This window comes from Zingiber officinale, chromosome 2A (assembly GCF_018446385.1).
Source record: "Zingiber officinale cultivar Zhangliang chromosome 2A, Zo_v1.1, whole genome shotgun sequence".
NCBI classification, from domain to species: domain Eukaryota; kingdom Viridiplantae; phylum Streptophyta; class Magnoliopsida; order Zingiberales; family Zingiberaceae; genus Zingiber; species Zingiber officinale.
Window position 1 is genome coordinate 90,720,955 of NC_055988.1, and position 22,727 is coordinate 90,743,681.

General features: G+C 39.2%; 2 protein-coding genes across 3 annotated transcripts; one reads left to right on the top strand and one right to left on the bottom strand.

Moving 5' to 3' along the window:
- Positions 1 to 10,950: 10,950 nt before the first annotated feature.
- LOC122039787 (auxin-responsive protein SAUR50-like) lies at positions 10,951 to 11,858 on the bottom strand. The gene has a single exon (XM_042599231.1). It carries the CDS (start codon positions 11,582 to 11,584, stop codon positions 11,270 to 11,272), a length of 315 nt encoding a protein of 104 aa, XP_042455165.1. The 5' UTR covers positions 11,585 to 11,858; the 3' UTR covers positions 10,951 to 11,269.
- A 630-nt stretch (positions 11,859 to 12,488) lies between these two features.
- Positions 12,489 to 18,997, top strand: LOC122041500 (65-kDa microtubule-associated protein 3-like). 2 transcript variants are annotated; one of them, XM_042601199.1, is made up of 13 exons: positions 12,489 to 12,959; positions 15,608 to 15,700; positions 15,977 to 16,183; positions 16,363 to 16,608; positions 16,699 to 16,908; positions 16,981 to 17,136; positions 17,232 to 17,394; positions 17,475 to 17,626; positions 17,701 to 17,788; positions 17,872 to 17,945; positions 18,036 to 18,110; positions 18,192 to 18,432; positions 18,499 to 18,997. In XM_042601199.1, the coding sequence occupies exons 2-13, from the start codon at positions 15,629 to 15,631 to the stop codon at positions 18,867 to 18,869; spliced, it is 2,055 nt and encodes a 684-aa protein (XP_042457133.1). In that variant the 5' UTR covers positions 12,489 to 12,959; positions 15,608 to 15,628; the 3' UTR covers positions 18,870 to 18,997. The 2 variants fall into 2 exon arrangements, with proteins under 2 accessions (XP_042457133.1, XP_042457134.1); XM_042601200.1 differs by having other exon boundaries at positions 12,493 to 12,959; positions 18,192 to 18,417.
- Positions 18,998 to 22,727: the final 3,730 nt, after the last annotated feature.

Here is a 22,727-nt window from a genome sequence, read left to right on the forward strand (position 1 = left end):
TCTCTGAAAGCCCTAAAAAAATCAATCTAAGTATGATTTTGGAACCCAATATAGATTTCTTCCTACAAGATTAATCAAGAAATTTTAAGGAATATATTTCTATGATATTTTTCTAATTTAACCCTTATGATACTTAAGATACCAGTTAAGTCCTGAAAAATTCTAAAATTAGAAGGAATAAAAGTTTAGCATGCACGACTTTTCAAATTTTCTATTTCCTTTTTCAATTTTTTATTTTTTATTTTTACTTTATCAAAATCTTCTAATCGATAAGAACCAGCTAAGGTTGATTTTAACTCCTTATTTTCTTTTTCTAACCTACAGTAATTTTTTATTATTATTTTTTATAAATTCAAATATTTTATTTGGACGTAGAGATCGTACTCGACTTACCTTGTCGATCCCTTAATCTGAAGCTGCCCTGAAGTACTACTTTCTTCCGATGTCGCTCCCCCTTCATCGATGCTCTCGATTCTCATTTCGGACGAGCTTGCTTCATGTTCGTCTTCTTGGTGACTTGCTACTAGCGCAAGTCCGGCGAGGGCTTCTATCTCCGATTAAGATGACGTGTTGTCCCATGTTCTCGCTTTTAAATTATACTTGGGTCAGGCTTGCTTCTTGTTCTTTTCCTTGTCCTTGCCCTTGTCCTTCAATTTTGGACAGTTATCTTTGACATGTCCTTCTTTATTGCAGTGGTAGCATCTTACTTTTCTTTTTCTTTTTATATCCTGCACTTGATTAAATTTATTATATTTAAATAATTTTTAAAATTTTCTTACCATTAACATCGTTTCATCATCGTCAAGTGATGTCTCAGAATCTAGTTCATTCATTTTAGCTTTTAAGGCAATGTTTTGCCTTGATTTCTTTTTTAGAACTGCACATCTTGACTCATGAATTTCAAAAATTGGAAAAAGTTCTTCCAAAGTGCTTATCTCTAAATCCTTAGAGATGAAATACGCATCTACTAAGGTCGACCATTCCGGAGTCCTAGGAAATGCGTTAAGTGCGTACCTTAGAGAATCTCGGTTGGTTACCTTTTCTCCTAGATTCATGAGTCCGGTGATGAGCTCCTTGATTCTTGAATGAATGTGTGCGACGATTTCACCCTCTTCTAACTGGAGGTTGTTGATATGGTTCCGAAGCAGGTCTTGTCCCGCTAGTTTTGCCTCTAAAGTTCCTTTGTGTAGTTCTAGGAATTTCTCCCAGAGCTCCTTGGCTGACTTGTAGGCTCCGATAGGTTGACTTCTTGAGGTGGTAAGACGCCAAGCTGATGAAACTCTGCTTTGTCGTTTACCACAAAGTCGACTTGCTCTTTCTTCGTCCACTGATATTCTTCTTTGTCTTTCGGGGCTACAAAATCATATTTCATAATGATTAATAATTCAAAATCTATTTTAAAAAAATACCTTCATCTTTTTCTTCTAGCTCGTGAATTCCCCCTCTAACTTCAGTGGATTGATGCTTGGTTTGGCCATCTCGTGTGCTTCGTTTGGCGATTAGTCCTCTTGAAGCAAACTTAGCTCTGATACCACTTGTTAGACCCTTGGTGACCGACTAGAGGGGGGGTGAATAGCCCTACAAAGAAAAATGAACCTTCCTCACACTTTAAAGCTTAATAATAATCAACACTTGCATAAAAAAAATAAGCTAAGAGACTTAAATAAAGAAAGGAAGAGACACAAATGATTTACTTGGTTACAACTGGGGAGATTGTTAATCCAAGGAAGTTGAACACTCACTAAACTCTCCTTCAGGCAGAGAAACCTCTTTACAGCAATTAAAGCACTAGATTACAGAATTGAACTGAATAGAAATCAATCACAAATGTTGTTCTAACCTTCTGGGACGAGGGTTGTATTTATAGCCCTAGTCGGGACACCTGGAAAGGTTCTAGGCGTCTCTAGGGGGATAAAACTTTATCGCCATAGCAACGCAATGCGCCATGTTGCGTTTGACTAAACTTTTCAGTCCGGGCGCTCCGGATAGGTCTAGGCACCCCGGATCAAAAAATTAACTTTTTGCTGATTTTCGGTCCCAGTCTTCCGTTCCATTTCCGCTCGCATTTGTCTGCGTCTTCTGCTCCGGCTCCGCTCACTTGGGTGATCTCGGCCATCCAGAATAGGGCTCACCTGAATCTAACTTTCGGTTTTCTCAAGCAAACTTCTGCTTCAGCTTCTCATCCCTCGGAAACGTCGTGCGCCTCCTTCTTGTCCGCCCGCGTACTCTTCTACAACATCTCATCCTTCAGACGCACCAAACCCGTTGAGTCTCTCTCGTGCCGTCCTTCTGGCTAACTACATCTTTCGCTTGACTTTTTGTGTTCCTAAGTTCCTTCACACTTAGACACAAGCGTTAAACCACAACAGGACTTAATCTAATTTGGTTGATCATACCAAAACTACCACAGGACACTTACACTAAGTCCCAGACTCTTGAGTCGTTAAGCAGAGTTATAAGCGTGCTTTCTCACACGCTTAAGTTCTAGACTCTTGAGTCGTTCGACCGAGTTATAAGTGTTCTTGCTCACGCGCTTAAGTCCCAGACTCTCGAGCTGTTCGACTGAGTTATAATCATGCTTGCTCATGTTCCTAAGTGCCAAACTCTTGAGTCATTCAACCTAGTTATAAGCGTGCTTACTCAAGCGCCTAAGTCCGAGACTCTTGAGTCGTTCAACCGAGTTATAAGCGTTCTTGCTCATGCACTTAAGTCTCAGACTCTCAAACCATTCGACCGAGTTATAAGCATTCTTGCTTATGCGCCAAAGTCCCAAACTCTGGAGCTGTTTGTTGGAGTTATAAGCATGCTTTCTAACGTGCCAAACTATAAGACTCTTGAGCCATTCAATCGAGTTATAAGCATGCTTGTTCATGCACCTAAGTTCCAGACTCTTGAGTTGTTCGACCAAGTTATAAGCATGTTTGCTCATGCGCCTAAGTCCCAGACTCTCAAGATGTTCGGTCGAGTTATAAACGTTCTTACTCACAAGCCTAAATTCCAGACTTTCGAGTCATTCGACCAAGTTATAAGCGTGTTTGCTAAGGCGCCTAAGTCCTAGACTCTTGAGTGTTCGGCCGAGTTATAAGCTTGCTTTCTCACACACCTATGTCCTAGACTCTAAAGTCATTCGGCGGAGTTATAAGCATAATTGTTCACGCTCCTAAGTCCCAGACTCTCGAGTCGTTCGGTCGAGTTATAAGCGTGCTTGTTCACATGCCTAAGTCTTGGACTCTCGAGCTATTTGACAGAGTTATAAGTGCGCTTGCACACGTGCCTAAGTCTCGACTCTCGAGTTGTTCGACCGAGTTATAAGTGTGCTTGCTCATGTGCCTAAGTCCCAAATTCTCATGTCTTAGTACTGAGTTATAAGAAAATTTTCTCGTGCCCTCTGATCGGCCCTCTTGGTAGAAGGTTCAATTCCAGACCCTCATACCTTTGCGTCAAGAGTGGAGTTTCTCCATGTCCACAATTCTTCGGCTATGTTTGAAGTTTTTCAAACGATCAAAGTACTATTTATGTGAGTTAATTGCAGTTCAAGTACTAGTTACATGAATTTGAGAAAGTAAAATGATACTATGTTAAGGGAAAAAGGACATGACACCATACTAAGGAAAAGTCTTCAACAGCAAAGAAGAGGTGGAAAAATATATACATCAAAATGACACAAGTCTTTAATTTTTTACAATAACAAGGGGATGAAACCTAAAAAAAAGTCTCTTAACCCCATTAGGCAAATTTTGAAAAGACATCATCTGGAATGCCCTCCAAAATTTTCTAGCATTAGATGAAATTTTGAGTGATATCTACTGTCAAGTGGCTTTCTTCCCTAAGTTGCTTTATGATCCCTTCAATGTCATGCCAAACATTTTGGAGGTAAACCGAGCGAGCATCATATTGAAGTCCCAAAAGCACAAATACTCCACTTAGAAGGCCTCGAGCCGATCAGACTTTCTTGCCTTGTAATTTGTCAGCTTAGCCTTGGAAGATTCCAGCTCGGCCTTTAAGGCCTCTAGTTCAACATCCTTTGCGTTTAGGGTCTATTGTTTCTCTTTGAGCTGAAGGTCCTTGACTGTTAGTATGTCCATTTTTTCGACCAACGTGGAAGGGTGACCTCTGTTTCTTCTAATTTCTTAGAGAGGGCTCGGACTTTAGTATTTTTCAAATTCTGATCGACTTTAGCTCGGAGTTTTCAAGTGTTCTTTGATCAGATGTGGGCTTCAAAAGTGTGAAGTTGTTTTTCGATCCTCTCGATCTAGACCTCATGGTCGTGCCCCTTATCTTTTTCTTCTATAAGAGCCTGCTCGGGTCTTTGCAGTAGCTCAGATTGGATGTCAAGTTCACCCTTCAGTTGAGCCACTTCACCTTGGAGTTGCTTGGCAGAGCCCTGAGAGGTTCCAGCCCTTTTTTGACACAAGGATAAGCCGACTACTCAGAACTGACGAAGTAAGAAGAAATTAACAAGAGGCATATAAGAAAAATAAACATATGACAGTAAAGAAAGTTTACCCTTGTAACATCCTATGAAAAATGATCAACCAACTCCTCTAGGGAGTACTCGGTCATATATGCCCGAGAGTTTGTCCACGTTTGAGCCAGCGAACCTTGTATTTTTATTAGAAGTTCTAGGGTGAGTGACTTGACGGGGTTCATGTAGAACCATTTGTGAGAAGGTAGCCTAAGTGTAGTGCTAATCCCATTAGGCTTACTTTGACAATAAAGAAAGTTTACCCTTGTAATATCCTATGAAAAATGATCAACCAACTCCTCTAAGGAGTACTCGGTCATATATGCCCGAGAATTTGTCCAAGTCTGAGCCAGTGAATCTTGTATTTTTATTAGAAGTTCTAGGGTGAGTGACTTGACAGGGTTCATGTAGAACCATTTGTGAGAAGGTAGCCTAAGTGTAGTGCTAATCCTATTGGGCTTACTTTGTCTACTCAATTCTTGTGAGCTGGACTTGGATTTGGACTTGGACTTTGACTTGGAAGCAGAGTATATCTTGTATCGAGGCTGCCAAGGATCCATAGAGGTGGTGGCAAAAAGGAGATAGGTCACAAAGCAATCACTTCGGACAATAGCTCAGAGATGGAGGACGTCTGCTTGGATGAGATTGGGGTTGAATGGTCAGCTTTGGGTGTCGGAGGAATGTAGGAAGAGCTCTCTCCCTACTTGGACGATGGATGTAAGCCCGGTGGTTCATAGGAAACTTGTTGGGTGGGTGTAGCTGAGCGGTGCCTCTTTGTGCCATTGATGTTGGATCAAAGGTTCCCCAGAAGTGGCAAACTTGGAGGGAACCTCCACGGGTAACAGGGAAGGTCGAGGGGGAGGGGGGGGGGGGGGGGGGAATTTCCTCAGTGTTTGCGGCCGAGCCCCTCCCCACCACCCGGATGGCTCCTTCTTCACCAATCAGCGCCTCAGTCGATCTGATCAACATAAGCCCCTCCTCAGTCATCTCCTCGATCAAGTTGATCGATGCACGCTCATAGCTCTCTAGCTTGGCTTCCTCATCATCTAGCTTGGTGGAATCTCTGAGGCAAGCCTTTCACATAGTTTTGGCTGCAAAATAGAAAAGGAAATCAGTTAGATATAACAGTAAAGGGAGATCGAATTTCTCACTGAAACTATCGAGCAGTTGGACTCGGATGGGACTCAGCCCGAAAATATATAGAATGCCCGCCAACAGTAGCTTGTGAATATTGAACTTCAACCGGACAACTGATTGGAGCCATTGAGGTAGTCTAGCTCCCATCGAAATACGCCTATCTCGAGAATCGGAGGCAATTCCGTTTGCTAGCCATTCGTGAAATTTACTTATGTAAGTACCCTGAATGAATTTTGATGTGATCAACTATGTTAAGTTAAGCTATGCATTTTTGATGTCTTATGTCTAAGTGTGTAGAGACTTAGGAACATAAGAAATCAAGAGAAAGACTCGGCGGACAAGAAGGATGACACGGGAAGCGAGTCGACAGGCTCAATGCATCTGAGGGACAAGAAGTTGCGGAAGAGTACATAGGTGGAGCGAGAAGGACACACACGGTGCTTCTGAGGGATAAGAAGCTGGAGCGGAAGACTGCTCGAGAAGAGAAGGTCGGAGTTGGATTCGAGTGAGCTCAACTCTGGATGGCCAAAGAATCACCCAAGCGACTAGAGCAGTAGTCAGACAAAGTCAACTCTGTGTTGAGTTTATCCAAGCACTCGGACTAGCATGGTACCAAACAGGTGTCTTATCTTTGAAATGTTGCTGTAGATAACTATTGGAGTCCACATCAGCAACAGTCCAAGCATCCGGACCGATCCAAGCATCCAAGTGAGGATAAAATTTTATCCTGAAGTCGTTGAAGAGCCATTGCCAAGAAGATAGAATGCACCACTAGAGGTGCCCAGACCCACTCTAGGCGTCCAGAGATGCCACATCAGTCAACGGATATTTTTGACCAGCAGGCTATAAATAAAGCCCTGGTCCTCTTCATTTCAACACAACACTCGAAAATGAAACACTTGCTTCTATTGTTTTCTTTTTTTTTTCTTTTTTTTTTATTTTCTGTACTTAGTTGTTGTAAGTGGCTACTCAACCAGAAGGAGATTTTTAGCTGAACTTTTAAAGTCTTGGACTTATAATCTCCCCGGTTATAACCAAATAAATCCTGCATTTTCTTTTCTTTTATGTTAATTAATTTTTGTTCAACTAACTTGTGTTGTCTTTGCTAACTTTGAGAATCAAAAGAAAGTTTTTAACTCTTATTTCAAAACAATTCACCTTCCTCTTGACGACAACATCGGGACCAACAACTGGAGGGACCAATCAGAGATAGAAATAATGAGACTTTCAACCTTTGTTGGAAGTGAGCATATTGTCAAAGAAAACATCACCCACTGAATCTTGGAAGATAAAGACACCCAACTCAAATTTCTTCGGATAGTAAAAATAATAGAAGACTGGAGGTGTAGGAGAACTCGGTATAAGAGGAATAAGATAATAACTCCATACAGTAGCCTAATGGAATTAGGGGCTAAATGTTGGAAGGAATGTGGAAATAGTTGCAGACTTCAGTGAAGAAAGGATGCAAAGGAAAATGAAGGTCGGCCAAGAATTGATTTTTAAAGAAAGTTAGGAAGCCAACCGAGGGGGGGGGGGGGGGGGGGGAGATTTGGACTATTGTAGGCAATCAGAATGATGATGTGATGATCGCGAGGAAGATGGAAAGTGAGACGCATCTGGTCCACTTCACTGCCGTTGAAGTTGAAGGCGATGGAGGTGTACTAGAGACCGTAAACAACCTTGGTAGGAGCGGAAGCCATGAGAAAAAGGAAAAGTGAACAGAAAGGGGAAGGAAAATGCACTTACGCTAGAAAGGTAGAACTCGAATGATCACCGATGACAAAGAAAGAAGAGGAGGATGAAGGCAGAGAAGATGTCAAAGAGAAGAATGTGAAAAATGCTAGGGTTGCATCAAATAGCGTAAACCTTAAAACCCTAGTAGTGGCCTCTCACAGCCGTCTGATCGCAAAGGTGAAGGAGAGAGGATTAATTTGGATGGTTGAATTTAAACCGAAAAAGGTCACATTAAATCTCAACATTAACCTTTCATTTCAGATATTCTTTGCACAGGAGTACGCTACGTAGCAGAAAGATATAGGCCGCATTTATTAGGGATGGGAGGCGATAAGCACGTTTATAATAAAAAGGCATGTTCATCATGCTAAGCATTAATGATAAGTGGCGTACCTAGTTTCCAAGGTGCTAGTGTGACGTCAACTTAAGCTGAGTGGCGAAATTAGGACTGAGTGTCTGAGCAGAGAGCGAGAGACACAAGAAACACAAGTGTCTAGTCAGTCGGACTTGCAACCTCCTTCGATTAGACTTGAAGGGTAAGCTTGCGATATGACGAATAAGGTGGGGCCTCCGGAGTCGGGGTTGAAGTTAAGAAAGTCGATTGACATGACCGTCAAAGTCAAGGAGGAGTCAACACTCGAGGTTAGTAGGGTCACCTGTCCGATTGGTCTAGTCGATCAGATCGCTGGTCCGATCAGATCCTGAGTCTCTCAGAGGCGATGAAAGCTCGAGTTGTATCAGTGTCATTCAGAGCTGAGTCAAGTGTCTCAACTGAGTGCTTTGGTCGATCGGACCGAAGGTCCTATCGAACATGCAAGTCAAATGGCCTGACCAGACCGGACTCTTTATCCAAGTGTAGAGGCTATGTGTAGGTCGAGTCCCTAAGAGTGACATCCATCCTTTATCCGACCCGATCACGCTTGCAAACAAGAGTCGATCAGGCTAAAAGGGAACTCGGTCAACTTGCTAGCAAAACATATTAAGGACCCATTAACCCACCCACTTAATATTCCCTTTTGGCGTTTTGCATAACGGTTGTAGAGAAACAAAGGAATATTCCTTGTGCTATCTTTATAAAGGAAACTTCTACTCTATAAATCATAAAATGGTGGGTCCCTTTCTGAAAAGGTGTTAAAATGTTAGAAGGACGGGTCTTATTTTAGTAATGCATTGAGATTCGTACAAAAAAAAATAACACTATATAAGGGGGTCTTCATCTACAGATATAGATACACAACACAACACAACACAACACAACTGTACGCAACCTAAGATATTTGGATCCTACTGTTCCTTTCTATTGTTCATTGCATTTCCTCTCGGCCACCTGTTTGACTTGAACGTCGGAGTGCCTATGTCAGAGACCCCTCTCTGGCCCAGTTGCTGACATTTTTTCCATTACTTTCTATTTTTGACACGCAAGATTGCCCGGTGCCTTCGGTTTCTAGCTCAGAGTTTTCTCAAAGTCAATATCAGAACCACATATCCAACATTCCATCTTCCTTGATTTTAGATAGGATCGAGTCTCAAATATGAAGGCCCAACATAGGTGAGCTTAGTTGCAATCAGTCAATACAAATGTCATAAACAATACAAGTATCGAACAACAATGAGAAGATGGACTTTAGAAGAGAAAGTTAAAGTTCTATTAGTTTCAAAGACAATACCCTATCGAAATGTATGATCATTTACAATGCGAAGCAACTGACTCCCATCGCTTACCTGATAACTTAGATATTTTATTGCTAACTCGATCTCCAAATCTTGTTAAGTTGATTAAATAGACTCCACCACTACTAGTACCAGTTTGACAATCTGGCCATGTAGTAGGGATTGATGAAGGGTATCCATGAGCAAGATATATAAAAGGATATGAGGAGAGTGGATATTCCTGTGTCCCTCTTCTACATTTAAATCAAGATCCGGACTAGTTATTGAGGATCATGACACCTTGTGCGCTTGATATAATCTCCGACTCTGTAATCCATGCAACTCATTGGCTCAAGTGCTTCCAAATGGACATTGTCCGTGCCTTCTGATAATCTAACTTGCTCCGATTTTTAATGAAAAGTAAATTGAGATTTCAGACAGCTCATAAAATAGTATTTATAAGGAGTTTGCAAGTGCCTTTGGATCACTTGGACCATATGATTCTTGAATGCTATTAGCTGAAAGTCTGTTAGAGTATTAGCCCTCTAGAACATATGAATAAGAGATAAAGAAAACGAGTTCAATATTAAGTCATGAATAGATTCACTCTTCACAAAAAAAAAAAAAGAATGGGGCCTTGAAGCACTTGATTTGCATTTACGTTAAGGCAAATTCGATCAAGCCTTGCATGACATAGATTGCTTCCCCATGTATATTTCCTACCGGCCAAAGGAATATCCCAAGGTTGCTAATCTAAATTCCAGTCCCTGCAGGAACCCATAAGACCTTGAGCTACCAAAACAAATGCCTATCTAACTACTCACAGATACTTGACCATGTTGATACTCAAACTGGAACGTATGAAGATAAATGAGTAATTAAACCCCATCCATTTGAATCGAATAGTCACGTTGATCGCGTACCCGTTTCCATCCTAAATCTTAAGCTTATGCAGATCATTCTATGTAAATATCCAACCAAGAATTGTTTTTTTTCGAAAAAAAGCACTAGTGAGTAGATTTTTCATGCGTATAGAGCCAAAGAACCATAAAGGAGGGTCCCCTCGTCCGATCAGAATCTCTTCTCGTGATCCAACTATTCTAATCTAACTTGTCTTGCCAACCCTAGAAGTATAAACGTACCAGAAGAAGCTCACAAAATTCCAATATGGACAAGTCACATGTGTGTACTCGATGTTGAGAGAAATATCGCTTTTGTGAGTACGTGCACAAATGGGATACTAAATATCTCGAACGAGATTTTCATACATATATGCTATACGGATGGACACAAAGAGAGGCACTCATGAAGTTTGTTTTTATTTTGAGAGAATATATCCGAAAGCATAATTTAGCTGTAATTTGAAAGCACCGGTAGTGTTGTACCAAATGGTTCATTAAACAAGTTTATAGAACAATTAAAAAGTGGTTGGGCGGTCAATTAATTAGTTTTCGTACTGGAAGAAGATAATTAAAGGGCTCGAATAATAGTTATCCTATATAACTACTGCTGATGTACGGATCGCCACTAATTAAGACGGGAGGGGCCTTCAGTGCCATGGTTGCGTTGCCTATTCATTTTGTTATTTATCCATCTTGTTTTTTGACTTCTTCATAGTTAAAGCTAGCCAAGTTCAATTTCTCTACGTTTATAAAATTGTTAATTTGGAGGACCTTGCCCACTGAAATCTATTCTAGTACCTGTAAAATTATACGGATTCAGTAATTTAGCTTTACCAATAGGAGATTTACTTTGAAGTTCTTACACAAGAACAACCAAACGCTTTTACAAGTTGAGAAAAAATGATGCTCAGAGGAGCCAACGACTTGACAAAGAGTTTGAAGTTGTCGATTCGAGGTTATATATAGTTGAATGTATTTCTTTTGGGAAGAAAAAGATGAAAATGTTGCTCTGTCGGAGCCTTCATCCGTCTCTAATCTATATCCACAATTAAACAAATTGACTTGAGTTTTTGAGGCTGCAAAACTATCCAGGTTAATAATCTCATTACATGAACCAGAACAGGGGAAGGAAGGAAGGGAGGGAGGGAGGGAGGAAGGTCTGAAGGATCAATCCCCCACTCCAATTTCAGTTCGCACGGGGCGGCGGCATACAAATCCAGTCCACACTGGGCTTCAATTCCAGTCAGGAAATACTACTACTGCTACACCTCCATCACATCGATCCGATGAAGAGGGGGGAAAAAAAATAAAAGAAAGGAAACAGTTGAAGTGCCAATGGGTTCATCATATAGTACAACATGCGAAGTGCGAAGTATAGATGTCATCGGAGCATGGAGGTGAGGGAGCGGAAGACGACCTCCTCGCAGGGGATGATGAGGCCGCCCATGTGGTGGTCGAAGCCGAACTCTTCCGCCGCCTCCTGCAGCAGTCGCTGGAACTCCGGGTGGGCGAGGAAGGAGATAGGGACGATGAAGCGGCTCCGCGCCTCGCCCACGTACACCGCGAAGTGCCCCTTGGGCACATCCACCAGCTCCTGATCCTCCTGCTGCTGCTTCCGGCCGAGACTGGAGCATCTCTTCAGGATCTGCTTCAGCGACGCCGCCTGACCCAACTTGTTCGACCGCCATATCGCCATCAATTGCTAGGCTAGCTCGGAGGAATTAAGCTGAGTGTTAATGAGTACTTGGCTGGGAGTGGATTGGAGTGAAGTTGGGTTGGGTTGATGGCTGGAGTATGTATATATAGAACCTAGCGGAGGGGGAGGGGAACAAGAGCATGTGGTGGGGGAGGAAGAGGTCCGGTCCTTGCCAAGGACAACTTGCCGTCCTATTCATCCTTCCGCCTCCTCCTCTCTTTCTCATCATCAAGCACCCTGCACATGCATTTTCACCGGCTAGTTGCTGCATCCAATCACAGTTGGTCTTCAAGTTTACTTGAAAAGCAGTGGTCTCACTTACAAGGAGCTGCCGCATTTTACTCATCTAAAATATCTTTCTTTACCCGCCGTCAGATTTCTAATACAAAATTGTCTGCTTGCTGATAGATTTTATGGATCAATAGAATGTTCACATAATTTAATTAGTATTTCTCGTTTATATTTATTTAATTTTAAAAAATAAATGCCCGTGAATAATTAATGAGTTCAGGACCAAGAAGATTGGAAATAAGTTAGACGGGTTAGCTATACAAGGGCCTTATCACCATGCCCTGCCATGACCTTGGCAAGCCCGACCCATAAGAAGGTAGGGCTTTTGCGTAATAGAGCAGCAACCGGGCACGACCCATTAGAGGCCACGCCGTCCTTTTGCTCTGCCGTTGCAGCCGCATGCAGCTGCTCGTGCTCCTCCGTCTGTCGTCACATAACCACGTCTCCGGCCGGAAACAATGTAGCAGCTAGCCGACCTTCCCCCTAATTCTGCCTTGTTTCCCAGCAGCAGCAGCAGCTCCGTTTCCTCTTCGTGCATCAACCAAGCTACAACAGACTCCTAAGAGCCTTTTTTTTTTTTCTAATTATTCTCTCTTGTAATTTGGGTGAACGCGATCCGTTGGTGGCAACCAAAAGACGCTCGCCTTTCATTCGCAGCAGCGAATTTGATGGTTGAGGCGTTGAGCGACGATTCGCAATGAACGTAATTACCATCCTACCCTTATGGTCGATCCTCCTCAGTAACGGTACTTAATCCATTCCCGTCCCTTTCAAATTCAACGGAGGAGATCAACTTCTGCCCCATTAAAATTAAAATTAAACGTCTTGTCCCGAAAGTTTCTCCATTTGATTTTGATTTTGAATCCCACCAGGTTTCTCCTCCTCCTCCTCCTCCTCCTCCTCCTCCTGATTTCCAGTGATCCACACCAGCTTCTCCTTCTTCCTCCACTTCCTATTTGGAGAGTACACTCCAGTGTTCGCTTCTCGCGACTTCTTCCGCTCTTTCCTTCTCCGTCCTCTCTCCATCGAAGCAGACCTAGGGTTTGGAGCAGGGGACCTTTAGCGCTGAGTTATTGGAGCGACGGTGAATATCTTTTCTCATCTTTGTGTCTTCGGATTCCTCAATATCTTTGCTTTATTTTAATTTTGTGTGTGTGTGTGTTGAAGGGAAGTGTTGTGTTGAAGGAAGATGTTTGACTGGGATCAGATCTCATCAGATCTGCTATGATTTTATTAGACTTGATTTGTTATTCCTTTTTATTTCTATCTTGCGTGATGTTTGATGTGCTGTATTGCCAAGTTTATGGTTTGGAGGTCGACCTGAGGTTGTTTGGAAAAATTTGTTCAGATTTGGTTTCTGGACATGGAGATCAAGAGATTTGGGGGGAATTTTGTCTTAGATTTATCTGAGGCTGGTTTTGTTGCACTTTTTATTTAAATCATGGTATTCTATGTCCCTACATTTTTGCTTGAGCTGAAAATTTGTTTCTATGTTTCTTCCCTGGGGGATTTTACGTAAAAAAAATATTATAACTCTGAGATTCTACGTTTGAGATGTGCATTTGGTTGCTTGTGGTTCTGCATCTGTCGAACTTAATGGTTATTATTTGTGTATAGATAGATATAAGAGCTTTTAATTTGTTTCATATCCTTGTTCCTTTCAAATCATGCTATGTTTTTTTGTCCCAATTAATTGTCAACTTTCTCAATCTGATCTAAGATGATACTATAGCAATAAAAGAGACACAATGGGCCAACAGAACAGGTGGTTTAATTTGTGGGACATGAATCTTGATAAAGGATTGGTATGTATTTAGAAGAATACTCTCTATCTATTTATTGAAGTGATTCATGCTGAATGGTGTGAATTATACGGAGTTTATCTGTTTGAGAATGATTGGAGTGGATCCGTGAGTTTAAATTTAAATGCAATTTGCAATCAGTCTTAGGCCTTGTGAGGTGTGCATTAATGAAGTTCAATGTGTAAAAAGGCTTTGGTCAATGAGTTAGGATTATCATAAATATTATCATAAAATAGTCCAGTATACCCTTGGGGGCCATTGAATACCTAGTTGAGGGTGTGTTGATGGTGGGTGGTTAGGACTAAACCTTATTCTTTAATTTATTTACGATGGTTAACCCTCTTTTAGTTAGGATTTCTAAGTTTGATAGCATAACAAATGATATCATTTATCTACGTGTTAAATGGGAGAGTTGGTAGTAGAGTGGTCAACAACTTATCTTCGGTGTTATTATGTTTTATTTTATAACCTTGCTTGATTCCTTCGTCATTTGAATCCTTGATGGCATTCATTGATCGTAATATATCAAAATATCCAGTTAGAATTAGTTTCTATTCATGAGACTAGCTGTTGGTTATTCACAATGATGGAAAGGCTTTCATATGTTATTATCATGCTTCATGAATTTGTTATGCTTATAATTTGATGGTCATGATTAATTTTCATGTTGCAATATGCACATTGTTGACTTTTTCATGTTGTACAATATTATTTGTTCATAATGTTGACATAGTAGTTCATAATGTGTAAAAAGGACTACATACTTAGTGGTCATATTAGTGTTTGAGTGGACACATGGTATTGCTTCATTGATATGAGGTGGGAAATGCACAGGGAAATGTAGATCAAGATATGCTCATGATTAAATTGATATTGCTATAGATCTTCATTGATAGAATTAGTTGTGCGTAGTCATGGTAAATATAGAATATATTTAGTTATCTATGTATTCAACAGTATTTGTTTAGTTGTGACAATTAAGTGCATAAATATAAATGCTCACCTATTAAAACCTATTTGCATTTTTGTGCATACTTTTACTTTTTCCTTTTTTATTTTTACATTTATTTTATGCTTGATGATTGGGTTAATTACAATATATCTTCTGAGAGTTGATCCAATTTTTTGTTAGAGGTATGTATAATCGTGTTATCATTTTGTTATGTCACTACTAGTTACTAGAATGTTCTTGTTCATTCATGTCTAGATATTGGTTGGTTGGTAGATTACCTTGTTTATTCATTTATATGACTTTGAAAAGTGTTTATATCATCATTACCATCAAACTATGTTTGTCCCCATTATTTGGTGTTAACACTCTATGCAAGGCCATATTACTATATTCTATATATATATATATATATATCAAAAGGACACTTGATCATCTTTTTCATTCTGAAAATATCCTTATATTAGTACTATTGTAACAACTATAACTTATCTGCTACAATGTAGAGCAAAATTGCTCTAACTTGATTAAAATCAGTATACATGAAGCTCTGTTATAGCAAAATTACTCATGAAAATCTCTTCTACACATTGTAGCATCTGTGTCCATAGTTTATACAACATGGAGCAAGCTGGCTGCTACAATAACACTAGAATAAAGATATTTTCGGAATAAAAAATAAGATGAAGAGTGCCTTTGAATTATTTTTTTTTTCAAAATAGGGGCCCTTTCAATGATAATGAAAATAAAGGGTGCCTTTTTGAATTTTGTCTTAGGATCAAGGTCAAGGCGGTGTTCCCAAAAATGTATTGTTTTACTTAAAATTTGCCAATATTAATTTCCTTGTTTCAATTTGATTTCACATGGGTATATGCAAGAAAAAAGACCATACTCAGATCAGACAGTTGCTAGCACCACCTTGAATTTTTTTTGGGTGCTCTTTTCCAATTTTAATGCTGATGTTAAGTATTCATTTTGCAGATTCAAGTTGGCCAACTTAACATGGCTCATGTATCTACCGATCAGCTACTACAATTGGAGACAACATGCGGATCTTTTTTATATGAGCTACAGGTTTCTTTAGTAGATTAAGTAACCTGTTAACTTCATAGTCATTTAAATATTTACATAATGAGGTACACAAATCAGGATAGCTGAAGACATTTATATAAATCAGTGCATTAATGTCTCATCATTTTCACTATTAGCAACTTTGTGAATTATAGTGTTGTACTCAAGTATATTGGTGCCTGGTTTAGTTTTGTAATGAAAGATCGTTCATTTCATGCATCATCTTGCTTATTGAGGAAAACAGTTTCTTAGAAAATCATGCAGCTATTATTGTTTCAGATCATATGGGACGAGGTTGGTGAGACTGATACCGAAAGGGACAAGATGCTACTTGAACTAGAACAGGAGTGTCTTGAGGTTTATAGAAGAAAGGTTGATCAGGCTAATCGTTATAGAGCTCAGCTTCGACAAACAATCGCTGATTCTGAAGCAGAGCTTGCAGCCATCTGTTCTGCAATGGGTGAGCCACCGGTTCACACAAAACAGGTGGGTCTTTGCTCATGTTGTCAAATAAGCATCTATTCTTCATTTAGTTTCCAAGAATTTTTAAGGAAAAGTCTTGCTCGCACCTTGAATTTCTCCTTTATCCGTTGAAAGAGGTTAGGTGTTCATATTCAGAAATATTCTTATTAAAATCTGATATTGATAATAACTTATTTTTGTAGCCCACTCAAAGAGTAGGGAACCTAAAAGAAGAATTGAATTCCATAACACCACAGCTAGAGGAGATGAGAAAGAGGAAAGGTGAGAGATTGAAGCAATTTTTAGAGGTAATGGAACAGATAAGAAATATCTCAGTTGAGGTCATGCCTAGTGAGTACAGCCCATCGAGGCATGTTGATGAATCTGATTTATCTATTAGAAAGCTTGAAGAATTGTATAGACAGCTTGAGTCACTGCAAAAGGAGAAGGTTGGAACGGAACTACTCTCATGTCACAGTTTTTGCTGAATACTTGTACTACTGATTTGCTCTTTTAACCATAACATGTGGCTGCTGCAGAATGACCGCTTAAAACAAATTATGGATCACTTGTCAACTCTGAATGAATTATGTTCTGTTCTTGGTGTGGCTTTCAAAGAAACAGTAAGAGAGATACACCCTACTTTAGATGACACTGAAGCTTCCAAGAGCATTAGCAATGTCACGATTGAGAGGCTTGCTACTGCTATAGGCAGATTACGAGAGATTAAGATAGAGAGGATGCAGAAGGTAAAGTAACCATTGAGTACGGTTATTTCTTGATTTTACCATACTGTGAGCCAATATGTCAATATCTTGCAGCTTCAAGATCTTGCATCTACAATGTTGGAATTGTGGAATCTAATGGATACGCCCATTGAAGAGCAACAGCTTTTTCAGAACGTTACCTGCAATATAGCTGCTTCAGAAGAAGAAATTACTGAGTCTAATACTCTTTCAGTGGACTTCCTTAGTTATGTAAGTCATCAAACTAGTGAATTTTTTTTCTTCTTCTCCCCCTTTGTCATATGTTTGGGTTGGGTATATCAATAATACGATCATGATATATGTAGGTGGAAGAAGAGGTATTGAGACTTGAACAACTAAAAGTAAGCAAGATGAAAGAACTAGTCTTGAAAAAGAAGACAGAACTGGAAGAGCTTCGTCGACAAGGCCATTTGGTGGTTGAGGAGGCAGAAAATGAGCCTGAAGTTGCAATTAGTGCAATTGAATCTGGTATCCATAATGTTCTTGTACTTTCTAGTTTTGAATTGAAAGGCTCCCCTGGTTTTAATTTCACTTTTGATTTTCTGCAGGAGCTATCGATGCTTCCTTTGTTTTGAATCAGATAGAGGGACAAATAGCAGAAGTTAAAGAGGAAGCTTTTAGCAGGAAAGATATTCTTGAAAGGGTAGAAAAATGGTTAGCAGCATGCGAGGAGGAAGCATGGCTGGAGGAGTATAATAGGGTCTGAAATATTATTCAAATGGTAGCTTAGTCCTATATATATTGTGATTTCTTTATCTGTGTGATATTCTGTAGGATGAGAATAGATACAATGCTGGAAGAGGAGCACACCTAACGCTTAAGCGTGCTGAGAAAGCACGCGCGCTAATTAACAAGATTCCAGGTACTTTGTAGACATAAACACCAAATAGAAGACTCATATTGCTATTTTAAGTTGGTTGGCATAAATTTGCAACTTGTGAGCAGGAATGGTAGATACTTTGGTAGCCAAAATTACACAATGGGAAAAAGAAAGAGGCATTGGATTCACTTATGATGGCGTGAGTATTTTATTTTAGTGATCCTTCTCATTTTTGTGTCTGTGCATGTGTCAATCAATTAATAGAAAAAAGGTGATCTTCTATATTTAGGTTCGACTTCTTACGATGCTAGGAGAGTACACCATAGTTAGGCAAGAGAAAGAGCAAGAGCGGAAGAGACAAAGGGTAAGTATTTTTAACTAAATTAGGCTGGCTAGATAAATATTTGTGGCTTTGGATTAAGATATTTATTCACGATTCATCCAGGATCAGAAGAAACTTCAAGGTCAGCTCATAGCTGAGCAGGAAGCCCTCTATGGTTCAAAACCAAGCCCCTCAAAGCCTCAAAGTGCCAAGAAAGTACCAAGAACATCTACTGGAGGTTCAAACCGAAGGTTATCTTTTGGCGGGGCAGCAACATTGCAGACTCCGAAGCCTGATTACATGCATTCTGCAAAGTCCACGCGCACTGCAAAGAAGTTAGATGATCTCGGTACACTTTCTCCTGGTTAGATTTCTCTACTTCCATTTACTCATTTCTTTAAACAGGTTCATTAAATTCAAGCTCTTACAGGCTCAAGAGGCTTAGATATTGCTGGCCTTCCTGTGAAGAAGCTGTCATATAATGATGCCATTACTAAACATCAAGAAGTAGGTATGCCACGCAAACCTTTTGCTTCCCTAATTCCAGTCAATACCATTCCATCGGCGCCATCCATGCCCGTCATTGCTAGCACTTTAGAAGAGAACCAGGCACCAAACACAATGCTGTTGCTGACCCCCAAAAATCCAGCGACTGCAGCAGCAGTGCCAATGCATGTGGCTTCAACGCCTGCCCCAACTTGCCTCGTCAATGATGGCAAATTGAGCGTAGTAGCATCTGTCGAGGAGACTGAGTATTCCTTCGAGGAAAGAAGGCTTGCATTTTATGTTGGTGGTAGATGAATTGAGTTACATCGTCTAGTACATATTTGAACTTTAAAATGCACCGGTTGATTCGAACTTTCTTCTTTTAGTTGGCTCAAAGTCAGATTGTTCTCGACATGCTAATGAATACAAAATTCTATTTGATATCTTGTTAGTTGATGCATCAACCACTATCACTTGCGTGATCAACTCCACGATTGATAATGGCAACTTCATGTTGCAACTGCAGTAAATTAGACAAATATTACAAGATTAACAGAAGTTACTGTTGAACAAGAATATTTAGTTATCCAATTTCATTAGATGTTATTTATGAATTTGATGTTAGTTAATAGTATACTCTTTCTTGTCGTGTTTCGGGTATGAATAAGATGTTTGCTAAATGAGTTCCTTCCAGCTTTTGAGTAAGTCTTCTAATATTTTGGGTAAATTTTCTCTAATGAACGCTTAAGCATTTTATTAATGCTGACTGCATTCGGTGAAAAGTAATCTTCCTAGGTCGTTAGAAAATATTCTAATGGAATTTGCTTTTAGAACAAGAGGCAAGCCGATGAACCAAACATACTAGATAGGTTGATTATTAAATATGGACTATAGAAGATAATTACATATACTTGTTGCACTTAAAATTGAATTGATTTAAAATAGTTACTTTTGATTTAAAATAGGTTGATTGGTTTTTGATTTGAGGTTTGCTAAGATCATCGTGCTCAATTTGATGCGGATTGACATAATTGGTATCTACATTTATTATAATAGGGTTGGGGTCAATTCTCAATAAATCGTACAAATATCTTGTTTGATGTTTAATCTTCCTCAGGTAAAAGGTCACTATGCTAAGACAAAATGTTTATCATGATTTATTCTCTTTTTAAAAGTATATGGGATCGTCTAGAGGAGCCGCTAAGACGATAACTTCACCTTTAATTATAAAATTTTATTAAAAACAAAAAAAAAAAAAAAAAAAAAAAAAACCTTCTGCATCTGGATTCCCCCATTTTTTTCATCATTAAGGAGACCCCAGAGCATTGATTTCTACTTCTATCATTACTTTTAGCTTATGATAGCTCACATATACTAGGTACATGATCCTATTTGAAATCGTCCCCTCGGATGGATCTAGTGGCTAGCACATGAGGTGTTGCTATAATGAGATCTGGGGTTCGAATCTCGGCAAAGCCGAGGTAAATACCTCCCTTATGTGCTAGTCACTATTCCAAATGCTAGTAGCCACCCGTAATTTACCTCCTCCGTGTTGGCCTTGTTGGTTGCTACTCGGAAAACCTAGAGGTTCCACTGTACAAAAATTTTGTACAAAGGTCTGAACCTTTTCCTAGCTACCATGTGTTCTTTTAAATTAAATTTTAGATCGCCTGCGGAACTTAACACGTTTGATCCAAAACTTAATCTATTCGTTCTTTTAGGTTTTGACTTGGGTCTCCTGCGGAACTTAACACGTTCGACCCAAATCACCTTAAGTTATTAATTCTATTAAATATTAATTTCTATAATTGGTTCCCAGTACTGACGTGGCGAGGCACATGACCTTCTTGGATATGGGAGCAACCACCACCGACTAGACAAAACCTTTTATAGAAAGCTAATATTTAATTTCCTAAAATAACTTTAGGTTAACCGAAAAGAACAATCAAATCACAAGGAAAAGAAAAACAAAAGAACACTATATCGAAAATAAATTCGAAACTCTAGAATCGTATGCCTCTTGTATTTAGTATTATTTCCAAAAATAACTAGTATGATGCGGAAAGAAAAATTACTAGTTATACCTTTTAGAAAAACCTCTTGATCTTCTACTGTTCCTCTTCTAACCTCGGACGTTGTGTGGGCAACGATCTTCCGAGATGAGAACCACCAAGCACCTTCTTCTTCCTTGCAAGTTTCGGCCATCAAAACTTCTTCTAGGATGAAGAGGTTCGGCCACCACCACCATGCTCCAAGGGATGCTAGAAACAAAGCTTTCTTTCTCTCCTTCTTCTTCTTCTTCTCTAAACTTGATCCGGCCACCATATGAGTCTCCACAAGAAGGATGAGGTTCGGCCATCAAAGAGAAGAAAGGAGGAGAGGATGGCCGGCCACACCAAGGAAGAAAAAGAGAGAGGAAAAATAATAGAGTTGTTCTTCATGAAGGCACCTCTACCCTCTCTTTTATAATCCTTGGCCTTGGCAAATAAGGAAATTTAAATAAAAATTTCCTTAATTCTTTTGCCATTGATAAGGAAAATTTATTTAATTAAAAATAATTCTTTTCTCATCAACAATGCGGCCGGCCACTTTAAACCAAGCAAGGAAAATTTAATTCAATCAAGAATTAAAACTTTCCTAATTTGTTTCCAGAAATTTTATAAAAAATTTCTCTAATAATTTTCCCTTCATGATGGTCAATAAAAAGGAAATTTTATAAATTAAAATATTTCTTTTAAACATGTGGATAAAAAGAAAGTTATCTTTAAAAATTAAATTTCTTCCAATCTACAAATAAGGAAAGATATCTAATCTTTTCTTAATCCTTGTAGAAGCTTTATAAAAGAGATATTTAATTTTTAAACTCTCTTTTAAATCATGAACATGATTAAAAGGAAAGTTTTTACCAAAATTAAAATCAACCTTTTAATCTACAAATAAGGAAAGAGATTTAACTCTTCTCTTAATCTTTTGTAGAATCTTATAAAAGGAAAGATTTAAATTTTTAAACTCTCTTTTAAATCATGTTATCCACATGAATAAAATTCCTTTTTATTTTAATAGGGCCGGCCACCTAAGCTTGAGTTCAAGCTAGGGTCGGCCACATGAATTCACCCATGAACCAAAACATGGCCGGCCCTAGCTTGGTCTCCAAGCTAGCTTGGCCGGCCCCCTATAGGATGGGTAAGAAGGTGGGTATAGGTGAGTATAGTACTCTATAATTAAGAGGCTACGATAGGGACCGAGAGGAGGAATTGGTTTTGGTCTCCCGATAAAATTAAGCATCCCGTGTTCGCCCCGAACACACAACTTAATTTTATCAATAATAATTCATTCCACTAGAGAATTATTATTGAACTACCGCACCAATCCCAAATTACATTTTTGGGCTCCTTCTTATTATGAGTGTGTTAGTCTTCCTGTGTTTAAGATAACAAATGTCCACTAATTAAGTAAGTTACTGACAACTCACTTAATTAATATCTAGCTCCAAGAGTAGTACCACTCAACTTCATCGTCATGTCGGACTAAGTCCACCTGCAGGGTTTAACATGACAATCCTTTTGAGCTCCTCTTGGGGGCATTCTCAACCTAGTATCTCTAGGACACAGTTTCCTTCTATAATCAACAACACACACTATAAGTGATATCATTTCCCAACTTATTGGGCTTATTGATTCATCGAACTAAATCTCACCCATTGATAAATTAAAGAAATAAATATCAAATATATGTGCTTGTTATTATATCAGGATTAAGAGCACACACTTCCATAATAACCGAGGTCTTTGTTTCTTTATAAAATCAGTATAAAAGAAACGACCTCAAATGGTCCTACTCAATACACTCTAAGTGTACTAGTGTAATTATACAGTCAAGATAAACTGATACCTAATTACACTATGACCTTCTAATGGTTTGTTCCTTTCCATTTTGGTCGTGAGCTACTGTTTATAATTTATAAGGTACTGATAATATGATCCTCTGTGTGTGACACCACACACCATGTTATATACAATATAAATTAATTGAACAACTACATTTATCACAAATGTAGACATTTGACCAATGTGATTCTTATTTCTAGATAAATGTTTATACCAAAAGCTAGGCTTTTAGTATACACTCTAACAATCTCCCACTTATACTAAAAGACTAAGCTGCCATATCTGC